The sequence below is a fragment of the Sturnira hondurensis genome, unplaced genomic scaffold (assembly GCF_014824575.4).
Source record: "Sturnira hondurensis isolate 20B ecotype Veracruz unplaced genomic scaffold, ASM1482457v3 Scaffold0006301, whole genome shotgun sequence".
Classification (NCBI taxonomy): Eukaryota; Metazoa; Chordata; class Mammalia; order Chiroptera; family Phyllostomidae; genus Sturnira; species Sturnira hondurensis.
The window spans coordinates 127,391-145,298 of record NW_028078932.1 but is presented as its reverse complement, the minus strand read 5'-3'; the positions used below and the strand labels follow the sequence as shown (position 1 = coordinate 145,298).

General features: G+C 35.2%; 1 protein-coding gene across 1 annotated transcript in view; it reads left to right on the top strand.

Annotated features, from left to right (window-relative positions):
• The window catches only part of BRWD3 (bromodomain and WD repeat domain containing 3), a 102,066-nt gene that overhangs the window by 36,707 nt on the left and 47,451 nt on the right, over positions 1 to 17,908 (top strand). The window contains exons 9-15 of the mRNA XM_037047770.1: positions 5,785 to 5,885; positions 6,375 to 6,445; positions 7,607 to 7,707; positions 9,104 to 9,144; positions 11,717 to 11,821; positions 12,971 to 13,124; positions 16,958 to 17,092. Of these exons, the coding sequence (XP_036903665.1) occupies positions 5,785 to 5,885; positions 6,375 to 6,445; positions 7,607 to 7,707; positions 9,104 to 9,144; positions 11,717 to 11,821; positions 12,971 to 13,124; positions 16,958 to 17,092 (708 nt within the window). The remainder of the gene's footprint in view (positions 1 to 5,784; positions 5,886 to 6,374; positions 6,446 to 7,606; positions 7,708 to 9,103; positions 9,145 to 11,716; positions 11,822 to 12,970; positions 13,125 to 16,957; positions 17,093 to 17,908) is intronic.

The window sequence follows — 17,908 nt, the reverse complement described above, 5'->3', positions numbered from 1 at the left end:
GACCACTTTTGTGGATGAGCTAGCTAGCTACTCCCATTTACTTTGTTCTTTACTTGCAAATAAGTTCACCAGTCATTTTGTGTGTGTGTTGTTTAAATAATGTATTACCTGCTTATGAGGAGCTAGCAAGGATTGAGTACAGTGTAGCATGTTGAATTTGAAAAAATTTCATGTGAAATGTTTGATCAGTTGAGATTCTTTCCTGGATTTTGTCTTGAAAGATTATCAGATATTTTTGTTCCCATCATTGTATCTGACAGTATTATTTCTTGAGATATTACTATTATTTGGAGATACTCTTATACAACATAAAAATGACTATATGTTTATAATGAAAAATGTTTAAGATACTATATGATTCCTTCATAGTTTCATTTGCTAGTTTCTTTTTCATTTTGTTTACGTATCTTAGTGCCCTAGAGATTCACGGTACCTCTTCTCTATCACATTTTTTCCTTAGTAATTGCATAAAGTCTTATGGCTTTGAATTTCTTCTGTAGACTTATGTCACTCACACTTATATTTCCATCTTGGGATGAGATGGAAATATACAAGTATTACCTTTTAGCTCCATACTTGTATATTTAACTATCTACTTTGCATCATCACATGAATATCTATCTACCATGCACCTCAAAGTCTTCCTTCCTCAGATCTGCTCTTCCGAAAGCTTTCTATATCCAGACAAATGGCATTTTAATCCTTCCAGTTGTTCAAAGTACTCATCCCAGATGGTTTTCATTCTCTTATATTCTGTATCTAACTTAGCAAATCATGTTGGGTCTGCCCTTGGAATATATCTAGAATCTGACAAATTCTTACGATCTATATCACACAACTCAAATTTCAATTATCTGTGACTAGATTATTGAAATAGACTTATAATTGTTCCTTCATTCTCCCTTTCCTTTTCTCTCACCCCAGTCTAGCCTCTGAAAAACAGACTGAGTGATTTTAAGGTTGTAGTTAAATCATGTCTTTGGCCCTCACAACCCTCAATAGCTTCCAAACTCAGAGTTAAAGCCAAAGTATTTTTTAAAATATTTTTTTTGTTTTCCTGATCCATTTTATTAACTTTTTATTATTGTTGTTCAAGTACAGTTGTCTGCATTTTCCCCCATCACTCCCCCCGACCCCAGCCATCCCCACCTCCCTCCCCTGATCCCACCCCCCTTGGTTTTGTCCATGTGTTCTTTGTAGTTAGTTGTTCCTGAAAACTCTTCCCTCTTTTCTCCCATTATCCCCTTCCATCTCCCATTTCTTTATTCTTCAATTACACTTGAAATGCAATATTATATTACTTTCAGTTACATGACCTAGTGACTAGACATTATATAACTTACTAACTGGCCATCCTGAAAAATCGCGTATCCATCTGATACCATACATAGTTACTAGAATATTATGGACTATGTTCCCTATGTTGTACTTTACATCCCCTAGATATCAGTTGTTGATAAATATATACTTATTGCCATTTTATTGTTCATATTTTTTATCTTTTTAATTTTCTCTTGTTAATGAAGTCCCTTTAACATTTCATCTAACACTGGTTTGGTGGTATTGAACTCCTTTAGCTTTTTCTTGTCTGGAAGCTCTTTATCTGTCATTCAATTCTAAATGATAGCTTTGCTGGGTAGAGTCATCTTGGTTGTATTTCCTTGCTTTTCATCACTTGGAATATTTCTTGCCAGTCCCTTCTCTTGATGTTTTTAAGATTCTCTCTTTGTCTTTAAACTTTTGCATTTTAATTATGATATGTCTTGGTGTGGGTTTCTTTGGGTTCATCTTGTTTGAGACTCTGCACTTCCTGGACCTGTATGTCTATTTCCCTCACAAAGTTCAGGATGTTTTCCATCATTATTTTTTAATAGGTTTTTGATCTGTTGCTCACTCTTTCTTCTGGCACCCCCAGGAGGTAAGTGTTGGTACGCTTGAAGTTGTCCCAGAGGCTCCTTACACTGTCCTTGGTTTTATTTTATTTTTTGTATTATTATTTCTTTTTGTTGTTCTTTTTTTTTTTGCCTCCTTATATTTCAGATCATTGATTTGATTCTTGACTTTTACCTTCTCTACTGTTGATTTCCTGTAAATTGTTTTTTTCTAAATATTTTATTTATTTATTTTTAGACAGAGGGGAAAGGAAGGTGAAAGAAAGGAAGAGAAATATCAATGTGTGGTTGCTTCTCCTGAACCTCCTACTGGGGACCTGGCCCAAAACCCAGGCGTGTGCCCTAACTGGAAATAGAACTGGTGACCCTTTGGTTTGCAACCTGTGCTTAGTCCACTGAGCTACACCAGTCAGGGCCCTGTAAATTGTTCTTTATTTCAAATAGTGTATCCTTTGTTGCTGACTGGTTCTTTTTATGCTGCTGAGGTCCTTATTAAGTTCCTTGAGCATCCTTATAACCCGTGTTTTGAACTCTGCATCTGATAGATCACTTCTCTGCATTTTACTTAGCTCTTTTTGTGAAATTTTGCTCTGTTCTTTCATTTGGGCTGTATTTCTCCGTCTCTTCATATTGGCAGCCTCCCTATGGTTTGTTTCTATGTATTAGTTAGAGCTGCTTTCTCTCCTTGACTTGGTAGAGTAGCTTTATGTAATTGCTGTCTTATAGGGTCAAGTGGTAAGCCTCCTTGTTCACCCAAGCTGGGCACTCCAGATGTGCCCCCTAAACTTCACCATGTAGGCTGTGTACATCACCTGTTATTGAGCCTTAATTGCTGAGGACACGTCAATGAGTAGGATTTGCCCTCAGTCCTGTTAGCTGCAAGGACTGGCTGTTATCACTGTGGAGGATCAGCTATGCAGGGTTCCACCCCACAGAGCAGGACTTAGTTGAGCTTGAGCAGGGCTCTGGTGAGTGCTGAGCCCTCCCCTTAAGTGTGTTGCTAAGGAGGTGGTTTGGTGGCGCTTTGATGTGGTCTGAAGTTGTCCACTGGGTGTGGTGGCTCTTTGGCATTTTCAGACGTGCAGGCCAAGGTAAGCCATTGTCTGTGTTCTTCCCCAGGCCTTTTGGTATGAACCACAGTGTGATCTGTAGATGGATGGTATTTGTTTATGGGCTTGGAGGTGCGCAGGAGAGGTCAAGCTATGGACCAAGGCCAGCTGCTGCTAGTTCGGGGTCTGGGGCTACTTAGTGAAGAAGAGGTCCTGGGAATAACCAGGCCAGATGCTGCTGGACCAAGAGAGGCCATTTGTATGGAAAAGCCACTGGAAACAGCTTGGGTAGGGTGGCAAGTTGGGTGGGTCGGCATCTCAGGGAATCACCATGGTAGGGTGAACAGTATGATTCGGGTTGATTGAGACTCAGATATGGCCCTGCCTGCTGGCACTGTGGGGAAAGGAGGGCTCACGGAAGAAACAATGGCCTCTGACAGCACTTCTCTTTGGGAGAAAGCTGTCCTGGGCTCTCACCCTGATTTGCCAAACACTTCAGTTCTTCCCTGTGTGTCTTTGATGCCTTTTGACCTACTGACCTGGTGCTGGAGCTCAGAGGGAGTGAGACTGAGTAAGTGCATGTGTGGGCCCTTTCAGAGGAAGTGCCTTAGATTCCAGAAGCCCTCCATCTCGCTTAGCCACAATCTCTGCTGGTGTTTGTTTTAACTTTTTAATATTTATTGAATTTATCGGGGTGACATTGGTTAATAAAATTATACAGGTGTCAAGTGTACAATTCTATAATATATCAACTCTATATTGTATTGTATGTTTACTACCCCATGTCAAGTCTCTTTCTGTCACCATTTATCCCTCCTTTCCCCCACCCTCTGTCTCTCTGATAATCACCATACTGTTGTCTCCGTCTATGAGTTCATTTTTATAGCCACAAGTTATGGGGACTTCTCTTTCTGACACTGGAATCCTGGGCATGTGGGGCCTGGAGTGGGGCTGGGACCCCTCACTCCTGGTGGGGGACCTCCAAGGTTGAGCTATCCTTCCTGATTTTTATCTGCCACTTGTGGGGGTAGGGCCACCCCATTCTTTGCTTCCACCCCTCCTCCTGTGAGTCCCATGTGGCTTCTTCTTTATATCCTTAGTTGTAGGGTTTCTGTTTGGGGAGATTTCAGGTGGCTCTGAATGGTGTTTTTTTCTGTAGTTTAATTGTAATTTTGATGTTCTACGAAAATGTGAGTATTGCATTTACCTATGCTGACATCTTGACTGGAAGTGCAAAGCCAGTCTTTATAGTGATCCACAGTCCTTACTTACATTCTTAGTGCCTTGCTGTCTGACCTACTTCACCTCCTTCTACTTGTTTCCTCTTTTCATTCCGCTTTAGTTGCTACAGTCTCTGCTTTTTTAGACCACTCTAGCTACACTCCTGCTTTTGTTTTACTGCTTAATGACTCTGGGATAGTCTTTCTTGGATCTTCACGTGGCTTGTTCCCTCAAATTCTAAGCAATTCATGCAAATGTCTCTTTCTTAGAGAGACCTTCTCTTTGACCACCTTACTGCTATAAAATTGTAAATTGTCCCCCAACCAACATTCTGAATCTTCCTTAGATTCACTCTTGTCCATACTGGTGATCACCATTTCTCATGCATTCTGTATGCTTTATTTATTCTTTGCCACTTAACTCTATATTAACATTGTGGTATATTATCCACATCATGAGCCCAGTAGCTCTTCCCTTTGTGATTTTTTTTCCTGTGGACAGGTAAAATACTGAGAATTAGAATTTGAGAGTCCTACATGGTAAAGGTTCTTCATTCATGGGTCTCTCTAGGGTACAAGTCATCCTTTATTTATTTATTTATTATTTTTTAAAAATTTATTTATCTTTAGATGGGAAGGGAAGGAGAAAGGAAGAGAAACATCAATGCATGGTTGCTTCTCATGCATCCCCTGCTGGGAACTGGCCCCTGCTGGGAACTGGCCTGCAACCCAGGCATGTGCCCTGACTGGGAATCGAACCGTGATTGTCTGGTTCGCAGGCCCGTGCTCAATCCACTGAGCTACACCAGCCAGGGCCACAAGTCATCCTTTAAATTTGCACCTTAAATATATGATATATGATAAGATCAGAGATTTGACCTAGTTTACATTTTCCATTAAAACAAATAGAAATTGCTGTGGCTGATGTGGTTCAGTTGGTTGGAGCATTGTCCCATATACCAAAAGGTTGGGGGTTCAATCCCAGGCAGGACAACATGGGAGGCAACCAGTCTATGTTTCTGTCTAACACTGATCTCTCTCTCCCCTTCCTCTCTCTGAAAATTGATAAACATATTTAAGAAATTAAAAAACAAATAGAAATTATTTAAGTTTTAAAAAGGACAAAATTGATATTGTACTTCATTGAAGTTACTGTTTAAAGCAAAATATTAAAACTCAAATACTTAGATCTTAGCTACCTAATAATTGATTATAGATTTATTTCCGATGCCCTATTCATATGGAATGAAAAAATCCATATTTATTGCTGTATAAGCATATATTTAGCAGATTTATAATGGTTTAACTAGTAATGACTTTGAGTTTTTTCTCCATTAAAAGTATTGAAGTAATAAACTTAAAGAGTAATGTTGAATCATTTAAAATAATTACTTTTAACACTAAAATATTTTCTAAATTCCATGACTAACTTTTTTCTTCCATTTTTGGAGGATTCTTTATATGGTGTTCATTAATCTAGGATATTTAAGTGATCTTTTAAAACTGAAATCATTAAGTCAATTTGCTTAAAAGTATGTTTGTTAAAGTGATTATAAATTTAGAATATGCTATGTTTAAAATAACAATATAAAAGCTCTAATTGATTTTTTTTTTTTTTTTTAGTTTTGTCCATCAACTAAAGGCACAACCAGATACCTCACTTCTACTGGTGCTGATGGAACAATCTGTTTCTGGCAATGGCATGTAAAAACAATGAAGTTCAGGTAAGTTTACAATTGGGTGAGAAATTTTGTCAAAAGTCACGTACATTCATTTTCTTTATTGCTTTGCAAGATTCTTAATAATCTATGTATATATGTATGCATAATTATACATGCCTACTTCAAATGGATTTTAGAGATTTTAGAATAAAATTTTTATAAATCCAAATATTGAAGAGACTAACTTATATACAAAATTATGGTAATGAGTGGTATTTGTTTCATTTCTTATTCTGGTAAGAAGACTTTGAACTTGTAATGGTAGTAGAAAATAACATGATAATTTGTAAAGCTATAATAATAATACTGATATAAATTATATTTACAAGGCTAAATGCATTTGTAACTTGAATTATGAGATTAGTACTTACTGACTGCTTCAGTTTTGTGGTTTCAATAATATTGATTCTAAATCTGTCTATCCACTATCCTAAGATTCTTGCACATTAGAGGAACATGATGAAAAATAAAAACATCTTTGTTTCCTCTTAGAGATCGCCCAGTTAAATTTACTGAGAGGTCCAGACCTGGAGTTCAGATATCTTGTTCATCTTTCAGTTCTGGTATGTGTGAAAATGGAATGTTTGGAGTACCCCAAATGCTAAATGACCCAGTTATAAAAGATATATTTTTCAGTTTTGTAGAAGAATGCATATGGTTAAGGGTTAATGGAATCACATCAAAAATGTGAACCATATTTTATAATATACACACCTGTATGGACTCTAACATGTGATAGCTTTAGAGGTTTTTTCTTATTTACAAGTAATATGTTTTTATATAATGCAGAATTTAGTTGGTAAAAACAAAACCTTTACACCCCCAGTTCAATACTACAATCCTGCCCTAACTGTTCAGAAAATATGTACTGTAGCTGCATATAGGGGACGCTTTTATATTGTAAACAGTGCTTTCCTACTTCTAAGACTTGCATGCTGGTTAAACTTTTTTTTCATTGTGGTAAAATACAACACAAAGTTTACTATTCTTTATAATGGCTTTGAAAAAAACATTGTATTTATTTGTTCTTAGAGAGGAGAAGGGAGAGAGGGAGAGAAACATCAATGTGTGGATGTCTCTTGTACACCCCCTCCTGGGGACTTGGCCCAAAACCCAGGCATGTGTCCTGACTGGGAATCGAACCTGCAACCCTTTGGTTCTCAGGCCAGTACTCAATCCACTGAGCCACACTAGCCAGGGCAGAAATTTACTATTTCAACAACCATTTTTAAAGTGTACATTTCTGTGGTACTAAGTATATTCACATTATTTTGTATACATGACCACTACCATCTGTATACGAAATTTTTACATCATCCCAAGCTTTTGAGTTTCTGCACTCAACACCACTGTAGCCACTATACTATCAAGAGAATTGTAGATATAGTCATCTTATCAGTAATTTGGAACATTATGGCTTTACAGTCAGTGTAAAGAATTCCTCGAAGCTGTGACATTTAATGTTTATGATCCAAAGTCCTGTATTTAATGTATAGTTGGTGGATTTTTACTGGGTTAAAAATATAGTTGTGTTTTAAATATTTCTCTTATTTTTCTTGAATTTTACTTAATTTTCTCTGAAGTGTTACTGCATCTGTAACCATTAGAAGACAACCTAGTGTTTCTTGAAGCCTTTTTGTTAATGTAAGTTAGCATATAGCTAAGAAGGCAGCCAGAGGATTTTTTAAGTTCCTTGGTACAATGTTTACTTTTTAATTCTCCAGGTGGTATGTTCATTACAACAGGGAGCACTGACCATGTGATTAGAATATATTACTTGGGTTCTGAGACTCCTGAGAAAATTGCTGAATTAGAGTCACACACGGTAAGAAAAAAATGAGAAACTTAATATTTGCTTTCGTTTTTAACAACCCTGAAAAGATATTTTTTTTCTTTTCTGGTCTATACCCTAAATTAATCTAGATTGGATATGAAACCAGTATAGTAGGGTGTCTCTTTTGTAATGAAGATAAGTGAAATTTTGGATTTAGTATGGCTATAATATTTAAGATAATTTCTATTTAACTATATGGAAAAAGAAAAATACAAGTATTACAGTGATAATTTATGAAAACCCTCTTTTGTACCTGCTGTATTTCATTAATCATATAAGCTGTTTGTTACTTTAATGTCTACATACTTACTAAAATACATTAAATATGTCTTAGGAAAAATTCTTTTCAGTTGATTTAGCTTGTTGATCTTAATATGATTGTTTTCAGAATGCTAGAAGGAGGTAGTAAATGAGTGGGAAATGTTCAAGAGGGGAAATAAGAAGAGAAAATGTTTTTTGATGGGGGCCCAGCTAACATAAAAAGTTAGAAAACTTAAAATATTCCCTGTTGAAATCGGTGGTGGTTAGTCACTGGAAATAAGATGTACCTTCAGAACATCTAAAACCAGTTATTGCAAATGGTAGTGAGAATCCAGAATCTGTCAGGTAAAACTACAGTGAAGTCATGGAACAGTGTGAATCACAGATACCTCTGGACATAGAAAGACAGTTTAATAATTTTTAAAAATGAAAAATAATTAAATACAAAGATATTTACTATCTCAGTTTCTTTTTAAAAATTACATTAGAATGAATGGTTTTTGAAAATGTGTACAGCATTTGAGGGTACATTTTAGCTTTATTATCAAAGAATAAAGAGAAGGAAAATGCATATTTTGGCTTATATTTTAATTTTCTCATCAGTACAATACACATTATATTAAAAGAAGATTCAACCAACGGCATCTAAATAAAATACCTAAAGGCAATCAGGCAACTCCACTGTAAAATAAGTAAATAAGACATGTAAGAAATAGGTAATGACTGATTTGTTTTCTGAAATTTAAAAATCAGTTAAGTGGGAAATTTCATTCAACTACTACTAAATCAGTTATTTTAAGGCAGTATTTTAGATTAGTGTAATGTCTTATTATGAGAAGCTTAATAAACTAATACCTCATCCAAACTAGCTGTCTCTTGAGATTATGGTTTAGAAACAGGTTTGTGACTGTCTGGTTTGTCTCAAATTACTGCTGATTAAGCTTTCGTCCTTAGTTAATTAATATTGTTTCAGCCTTTATTAATTTTTAAAGACAATTTGAGTTCTTTCAGAAAATTGTAGCATTAAAAAATCTACACGATGAGGCTTTTGCATGTGAAATTGAGGGGAAGAGTGCTTTATTCATTTTACAAATGAATTCTAATAAAAATCTGTTTTATGTCTTAGGACAAAGTTGTTGCCGTTCAGTTCTGTAACAATGGCGACAGGTAACTATATAGTACATATCAGTGTAAACAGATGTTTGACATATTTTATCTCTCCCTCAGAAGCAGCTACCTCTTCTCCAGACACCTTGTTTCAGTCCAGTCACTTAGGCTGAAAGCTCTTGTCTATCTTTGATAACATCCTTACCCCATCTCTTCTAAATTCCTATTCAAGTAGTAGTGATGATAGGCTATAAGTTCTTTCTTTCTCAATGATTTATTTTTTGTTTACTTTGCTTTTTCCATTTCTGTTATCACTTACCATAGTCAGGATTCCATTATTTGACTCATTACCATCAGTTTTCTTCTCCCTTCTAAATATATTCTATCCATTTCTGCCAGATCAGCATTACTCTGTTCAGAAATGTTTAATGTTACTTCTTGGTTTATAGAGTGGAATTCAAATGTTTCAGCCTAGCATTCAGAACTCTCTACAGATTGACTTAGACCTACATTCTTACTTCATTTACTATTCCCATATAAATCCTCTGGATCTACTCTCATTGATTTAACCATTGTTCTTGTTGCATTCCACATATATTTTGTCATCCATTCTTTTGCTTCTACTTCACCTCACTATTCTTACCCAGAAATATCATCATATACCTTCCCTTCTCTCCTGTTCCCTCCTGTATCCGCCCCCTGCATTCCTCTCTCCTTACCTCTGTTTTCCCGCTTCCTCCTGTCTCTTCTCTGAGTCTTCTCTTTCTTTTAAGGTTTTCGTGCTCTACTTGATACCTTTCCTGGCTGTTCCAGATTTTAGCTTCCTTGCCACCTGCTAAACATCTGTATCACTAATTTTATCTACTATTCATATGATACATATTTTCTATGTCTGTAAAACTCAGAAATTATATACAGGTATTTGCATCCTCTGACAATCTTCCCTAGACTAAAAATTGACCTAGAATAGACATAAAAATATAACCACTTAGCATAATTTGTATTCATATATTTCTCTAGGGACTTTATGTGGGTGACCATGTTTTGTTTTTAAATATTTTTGGATAGTAGGTGACTACTATGATACTTGTTCACCTTTTTAATGTAAGAGTAAATACCATAATGATGGTCTACAAAGAGTGGCCTCTATTAGCAATGAAAAAATATTCAAATGATTTTTAAGGGTGGCTTATTGCAATATATTTAGTTATATACTTAAAGATTTGTCTACTACGTTTTCATGCTAGAAGAATCTGAATTTTTTTAATTTGTGCATTTTTTTCTTAAAGGAGAAATCATCTTAATTGGTTGTGTGGTCTAAGCACATCAAAAGATGTACAATTTTACTAATAATGAAAGAAATGCAGTTTAGAATAGCAGTAACAATTTTTTTTCTTTCAGAATGACAAGGTAAGGAAGAATGATAACACCCAATATTGCCATGGGTTTAGGAAAATGGATATTCTCCTATGACTTTTGATGAGATTATAAATTGTTTAAAATTTTCAGGGAAATAATTTGGCAGTATGTTTTTAAAGCTTTAAAAATATGTCTACCCCTTTGACTCAGCAAAGATATATGGGTACAATGATGTATATTGAAGTTCATCACATTTTTGTGATGGTGAAGACTGAAAATAGTATAAATATTCATCATTGGGGAGTGGTTTATATATAGTTTGGTATATCCATGTAGTTGAACACATTAAAAATGATGGTAGTTTTATTTGTCCACATTGAAATAGATCTATAAAATACACTTAAGTCAGGGAAAAACATTATAAAACATTATATATAGTATAATTCTATCTCCTATGGGAGTAGACATAAATATAAATGTATGTCTTTAAGTTCTCAAAGACTAGGAAAGTATGAAAAGTGATAGTATAATTGGTAAATGAATGTATTTTTATAGCAGTTTATTGAGATAAAATCCATGTAACATAAAATTCAGTGGCTTTTAGTATATTCATAGAAATGTGCAGCATTTACCACAGTCAATTTCAGAACATTTTCATCACCTCCAGAAGGAATGACATACCTTTCAGCTCTCAATCTCCAATCATTTTATATCTCTCTCCTCAGTTCTAGGCAACCATTATTCAATTTTTGTCTCTGTAGAGTTGTCCCTTCTGGATATTTCATATAAGCTAGATCTTTTGTGACTTCTTTCATTTAGCATAATGTTTTCAATATGCATTCATGTTGTGACAAATATTATTATTTCATTCTTTTTTATTGATGAATAATATTTGATTGTATGGATATACCACAGTTTATCTATTTATCATTTCGTGGATATTTGGGTTGTTACCACTTTTTGTCCTGTTAAGAATAATGCCATGAATTATTTCTGTATCAGTTTTTTGTGTGGACTTATGTGTCAATTTCCTTTGGAGATAGGTATACCTCCAAGTATATCTCCAAGTTCTAGAGGTAACGGGAGTAGAATTGCTAAGTCATGTGGTAACACTGTTTATCCTTTTGAGGAATTGCGAAACTGTTTTCTAAACTATACCATTTCTGTTCTTCCCAGTAGCATAGGTGGATGAAAGTATCACTTTTATGATTAGCAAAAAAGGGGTTTCTTCTTTGGAGGAAAGTAATAGGATATTTTTATTGTTTCTTTTCAGTTTAAGATTTGTTAGTGGAAGCAGAGATGGAACAGCAAGAATTTGGCAATACCAGCAACAAGAATGGAAGAGTATAGTGCTAGATATGGCTACTAAAATGACTGGGTAAGAGTGGGTGTTAGATGTTTCAGTGGTGGCTCTCAGAAGGTATAGTATCTTACTTTATTGAGTTATACTTAATAGTGAAAATAAAATATCTTTTTAGATAAGTAAGTAGTTCGGAGTTCATTGGTATGTGTGAAATTTGCATCTGTGCTCGGTTTCTGAGTAAATGACCTTTTGCTGTTGATTGACATACTGGGTGATATGAACGTTGCTGACTGACTTAAAGTTCTGGACCCCTGTGATCACTGTGCTCTACTAATGCCCACAGAGTCATTTGCTGCCTTAGTTTTTCTATGTGTCGTATGTGTTTGTGTGTGTATAAAAATATGCACCTATATTTATATGTATATAGCATATTATATATAATTATATATTATATGTATGTATATTTATATGTATGTACACATGTACATATATTTATATGTATATACATATATATTTATATACACAAACATTCTACTTTGTATTTTGAGGTTCCTCTATTATATGTCATCATATGTTTATTCCTGTAACTTAATTAAGGATACCTTTATAATGTTTCTTATCATTAGAATTCCTACTCAACATTATAAGTACATTTAGCATTGGTTTCCTCATCTGCACTGTTGATTGAAGATAATTATCTCTTTATCGTATGACCCTGAAATTAATTATCTCTCTATTAATAACAATATAGAACTGAGTTTGTAGTTACAGCCAGAAACTGGGTTATGTTTGATTAAATTAAAAGTTACTGAATCTCTTACTGCTCTTTTATAAGGCCTACAAATTTTACAAAGGTTAATGTTTATAGGAATAAAGTATCCAGTATATGTTTTCTTAATATTTCTGGTAGCCAAATAACCTTGTATTTTATTTTTCAAAGGGTTTGTAGACTTCTTTCTAGTTTTGCATTTTTGTTGTTTCTATGTAACTAACTTTTAATTTTGCTATGTCGTGTACTGTTTTCCTGACTAAAAGAAGCTATTTGGTATTGCTCCATGTAGGTATTTTTATTACTCTCTTTCTTCAGTACTTAAAAGTATAATTTAGGATTTTTGTTTCCAGGAATTTTCATGCTCCTGGATAGATTACTGACATAATTAACTATTTCAGTTGCACTTCTGTTAAAAATTTACAATGTATGAATATTGCAAATATTTTGTTCAGGAATAACCTGCCGTCTGGAGAAGATAAGGTCACTAAACTGAAGGTGACTATGGTAGCCTGGGATCGCTATGACACCACAATTATTACTGCAGTGAACAACTTCCTTTTGAAAGTATGGAATTCAGTCACAGGGCAACTTCTTCATACTTTATCTGTAAGTATTATATTTTGAGAATAATTAAAATGGTCTAAAAGGACATTCTAGAAGACAGGAAATTTAAGTTCTAGTTTACTTTCTATGACTTACTATCCACTGGACAAGTAATTATTAGAGGTACCTCTGCTGACATAGCTGCAAAGATGACACATGAGATAGCTGCTAAAAGCAGTTAGGAAAATTTTCAAGATATTTTCCAGGTGTAGTATTTATTTATCTGTTATATTATTATATGCAGTCAAGGGTACATAAATTATTTTATTTTTAGCATGAGTCAGGACTCTTTGTTTTTTATTCTTTTAAGCATAGAACTAACTTTATTTTGACAAGGATATCTTGTATATTCTACCTTCATGGGTTAGTTTATGCAAGAAATAGAGGTATGAGGAAGAAGTAGTAGAAAAGGGTGTCTTTTCCTCTTTTTTTTAATAAAGGATGTATTTGCCATAGTAAAAGGCTACAATATTTGGTGTGAAAAGTAGACAGGAGTAATAGCTGAAATTACATAGGTTTGAGTTAATGCTTGGCAGCTTATCATGGTACAGGTTGACTTCAAGTTAAATTCAATTATTGATGCGTAAGTGCAATACTTCAAGCAGAAGGGCCAAGTGATTACCCTGTGTTTTATACCAGCAGTTTTCAACCGTTGTGCTGTGGCTCACTCTTGTGGTGCATGAATGTCTAAAACATGCCAGACCTGACTATTTAGTCAGGGGCACTGACCTCTTTTCCCTTAGGTTGTGAAGTGAAAAATGACAACAACCAACACAATAGCCATCTGGTATGGATGAATCAAAATTATACCTATTTTTTGTCAGATTGGCAAAAAATATATTTTTGGTGTAGTGCAGAATTTTAGTAATTGGTTTATATGTGCCATGAGATGAAAGAGGTTAGACATCACTGTTTAATACAGTAGTAAGTGATCGGGACTAGAAACCAATTCTCAAGACTCAGTAAGTAGTCTTTGCAGCACTCCTTGGTTCAGATCCTTATTTGACTCCTTTGTGAGATAATCTTATCTAAGACCTCTGAGGTGTCTAAAGATTTGTTTAATTTTGGGTGCATTTCCAGTTTAAGTGCTCTTTCCTAAATAAAACCCTAACACTGTGTTCAGTGGAATTTTAGATTCTTCCTTTTATATGAAAACCAGTGCTGACCTCGCTCTGGCTTTCTCTATTTCCTAATGTAAGTTTCTATTAATGTGTTTGGAAAATCCTTTACTTTTTGTTTGATTCTTTATTAGGAAATGTTTGTCTGTGTCAGCACACTCTACTAGTAATGCTTGTATAAAATGAGCTATATATGTAATGTTAATTTTTCTAGTAGCCACAATTTAAAAGGTGTAACAATTGAAATTAAGTTTATTTTTTAAACATTTTATTTATGTTTAGGGAGAGGAAAATGGAGGGAGAAAGAGATGGAGAGAAACATCAGTGTGTGTTTCCTCTCGCACACCCCCTACTGGGGTCCTGGCCTGCACTTTAGGCATGTGCCCTGACTGGGAATTGAACTGGTGACTTTTTGGTTCACAAACTGGCACTCAATCCACTGAGCTACACCAGTGAGGGCTCATTTTAGTAATATATTTTATTCAACCCAATATATCCAAAATAATAGCATTTCAACATGTGATTAATATAAAATTATTAGTGAAATATTTGCATTCTTTTTTCACACTAAATCTTTGAAATCCTAGTGGGTGTTTTACACTTAAAGAATATCTCAATTCAGCTCTGGCTAGTGTAGCTCAGCACACTGAGCATGGGCCTGTGAAACAAAGGATCGTGGTTCGATTCCTAGTCAGGGCACACGCCTCAGTTGCAGGCCAGTTCCCAGCAGGGGATGCACAAGAGGCAACCATACATTGATATTTCTCTCCCTCTCGTCTTCCCTTCCCCTCTTAAGATAAATAAATAAAATCTTAAAAAAAAGAATATCTTAATTCATACTCGCCACATTTCAAATGCTTACTAACTATATGTGACTAGCAGCTATATTATTAGACAGTACAAGATTATATCTCTAAAAATCATAATATCAAAGGCCATGTTGCATTCATTGGTTTTATGAGTCCATGTAAAGTTCTGTCTTAATAAGTACTTTAATTTACAGTTCTGTTTAGTTGTATTCTTCCCATGGGCTGACTTATAGGTCATCTGTTTTCAGTGAATTTTATTGAAGAAATTTTAGAACACACTACTCTCAGTTATTATAACAGTCAAATTTACTTAGTTTTGGTAAAGAACTTATATTTTCTGTGTTAACAATTTCTGTATTAGGGTCTTAGTGGGGTGTAAAGTTTTTCCATTTTATAAATATTTCTTGAGCATCTCCTGTGTGCCAGCCACTGAGTTAGATGTTAGGAATAAATGGGTTTACAGACTATTAGGAGAAAAAATGTAATCAAATAAATGCTGAGAAATAAAAGTGCAAAATGGAAGTTTCTGATAGGGTGACAAAATCTTGTCTGGGAGGGTCAGAGAAAGTTTCTTCAGGAATTGAAGTTTGAGTTAAGATTTGCCCTGCCTGGTGTGGCTCAGTGGATTGAGTGCCGGCCTGCAAACTGAAAGGTCACTGGTTAGATTCTCAGTCAGAGCACAGGCCTGGGTTGTGGGCCAGGTCCCCAGTTGGAAGTGTGTGAGGCAATCAATCAATGTTCCTTTCGCACATCAGTGTTTCTCTCCCTTTTTTTATCCCTACCCTCTCTCTAGAAAGAAAAGATTTGAAAGGTAGGAAGAAATTACTCATGTCTCGGCCTGAATGTCACCTTTTTGACAAGGCCTTCCTTGATCAAGCAATCTAGAGTAGCTTCATCTTGCTTTATTTTCATCATAGTGTTTATCACCACCTGATACTTTCTTACTTATATTCTTTCTCAACATGGTAGGTGATTAATAAATGTTTGATAAATTATAATACATATGTGAAAAGATTGGAAAGTCCTTTCAGAAATAGGGGAAAGCATGCACAAATCTCCTGAGGTAGAAGGGAGTTGAAAGCCGGTTTTGGGCTAGAGCTTGGAGAGCAGAAATGGATTGTCACCAGACAGGAGTGGTGAAGTGGACAGGGGCCAGGCAATTGAAGGCCTTGTGAGATCTACCCTAAGACCAATAGGGAATCATTAAAGGGTTTAAAAGTAAAGGAATGCCATGTGAATTAGAAATGTACACTTGAAACCTGTGTAATCCTATTAACCAGTGTCACCCGAATAAATTTAAATTAAAATATTATATCATTCTGGCGACATAGTAGAGAGTAGATTGGAATGGAGATAAGAGTGACTTTGGGTATACCCTTGACTCCTACAGAGTCAAGGGTAGGATGGGCCATGATATAATTTGGATTTGTGTGGTGGTGGTAGAAATAGAGGTGTACTTAATAAATAAAACTAGGGCAGATGATAAATCTTAACACATTACTGATTTTGATTAGATTTTATTCCCTGTGATCTAGCGACTATGCTCAATCCTGAGGCATAGGATATTTCTCACTGGGCGATGCTCCACGGTCAGGTAGACCAGTTGAAGTTGGTAGCAGTGAAATCGAGGCATGAATTGAGAACCATCAACATTGTACTATACAGAAGATAGCCAACATACTCAAAATATCCAAATCAGTAAAGTTATTGGTGAAAATGAAAAAATATGTCTTTTCTTTTACAGAAAAATACCTCAGCAGACCTTTTGGCCAACTCAGTAGTAAATGCTGTTCAATTGGTGTGCATTAATTAATCTGAATAGAGTTGATACCACACTCCCGAGGTCTTTTGACCAAATAAAGTAGATACTCAGGTTTGCTTTTCACATTTAATACTGATTTTATCACAGGGACATGATGATGAAGTATTTGTTTTGGAAGCACATCCATTTGATCAAAGGATCATACTTTCAGCGGGCCATGATGGGAACATTTTTATTTGGGACCTTGACCGGGGGACCAAGATTCGGAATTACTTTAACATGGTAAGAAAAATTGTGCTTTGTTCATATTAAAACAGGCTTCTCTTTCATGACAGCTTGGTAATGAAAGTATACTTAGTGTCAAGGAACCTCTTGTAAATTGTGTTTAAATCCACACAGTAACAGAAAGTGTCTTGACCTGAAGGTAAGGCCAGTAGAGAATTACACCTTTCAGGGTGACTTTATCGTGGTGTGAGCATTTTCCAAATTTTAGTCTCCAGCCCTAAACTAGGAACTCAGATTTCATAAGGTTTTGGAACTAACCCTAACCAAACTCACAAAAATGTTAATGTTTCAACTATAATCCTAACTTATGAATCAGAACAGTTGACTGTATTTTACCTGCCTCTAGTGAAACCCACGTGGCTTAGTTAGTAATCAGGGAGTTGTTTGGCAAGCATGGGAGTGGAGATATGAATAATCTTCATGTATATTTCATACAAATCATGTGAAAATCTGGTGGGCTCTCCTCTCCTAGTGGAACACCTTACTGTGGTGATGGGACTACTCATGTTGTACATATTCAGCGTCGCGCTCTGGAGAACAGCCATGACTAAACATTTCTAAATTGTTGGCTTTTGAGCTCCCTTCTATAGGCTTTGTACAGACCCAGAGCATTAATAATACCCTCCCTTAAAAAATGGATTTGCTGCGCTTTAATTTTAGGATGGTTATTTTAAGGCTTAATTACATTACAATTTAAGATGTGAAGATAATATTTTGACCTTTGCTGAGATAGCAGCTTTGTCAATTTGTGTTTAGATCTTTTCTAGTCTACTTAGATACTTACTTATTAGTACTTTTTGAAATACAACATTG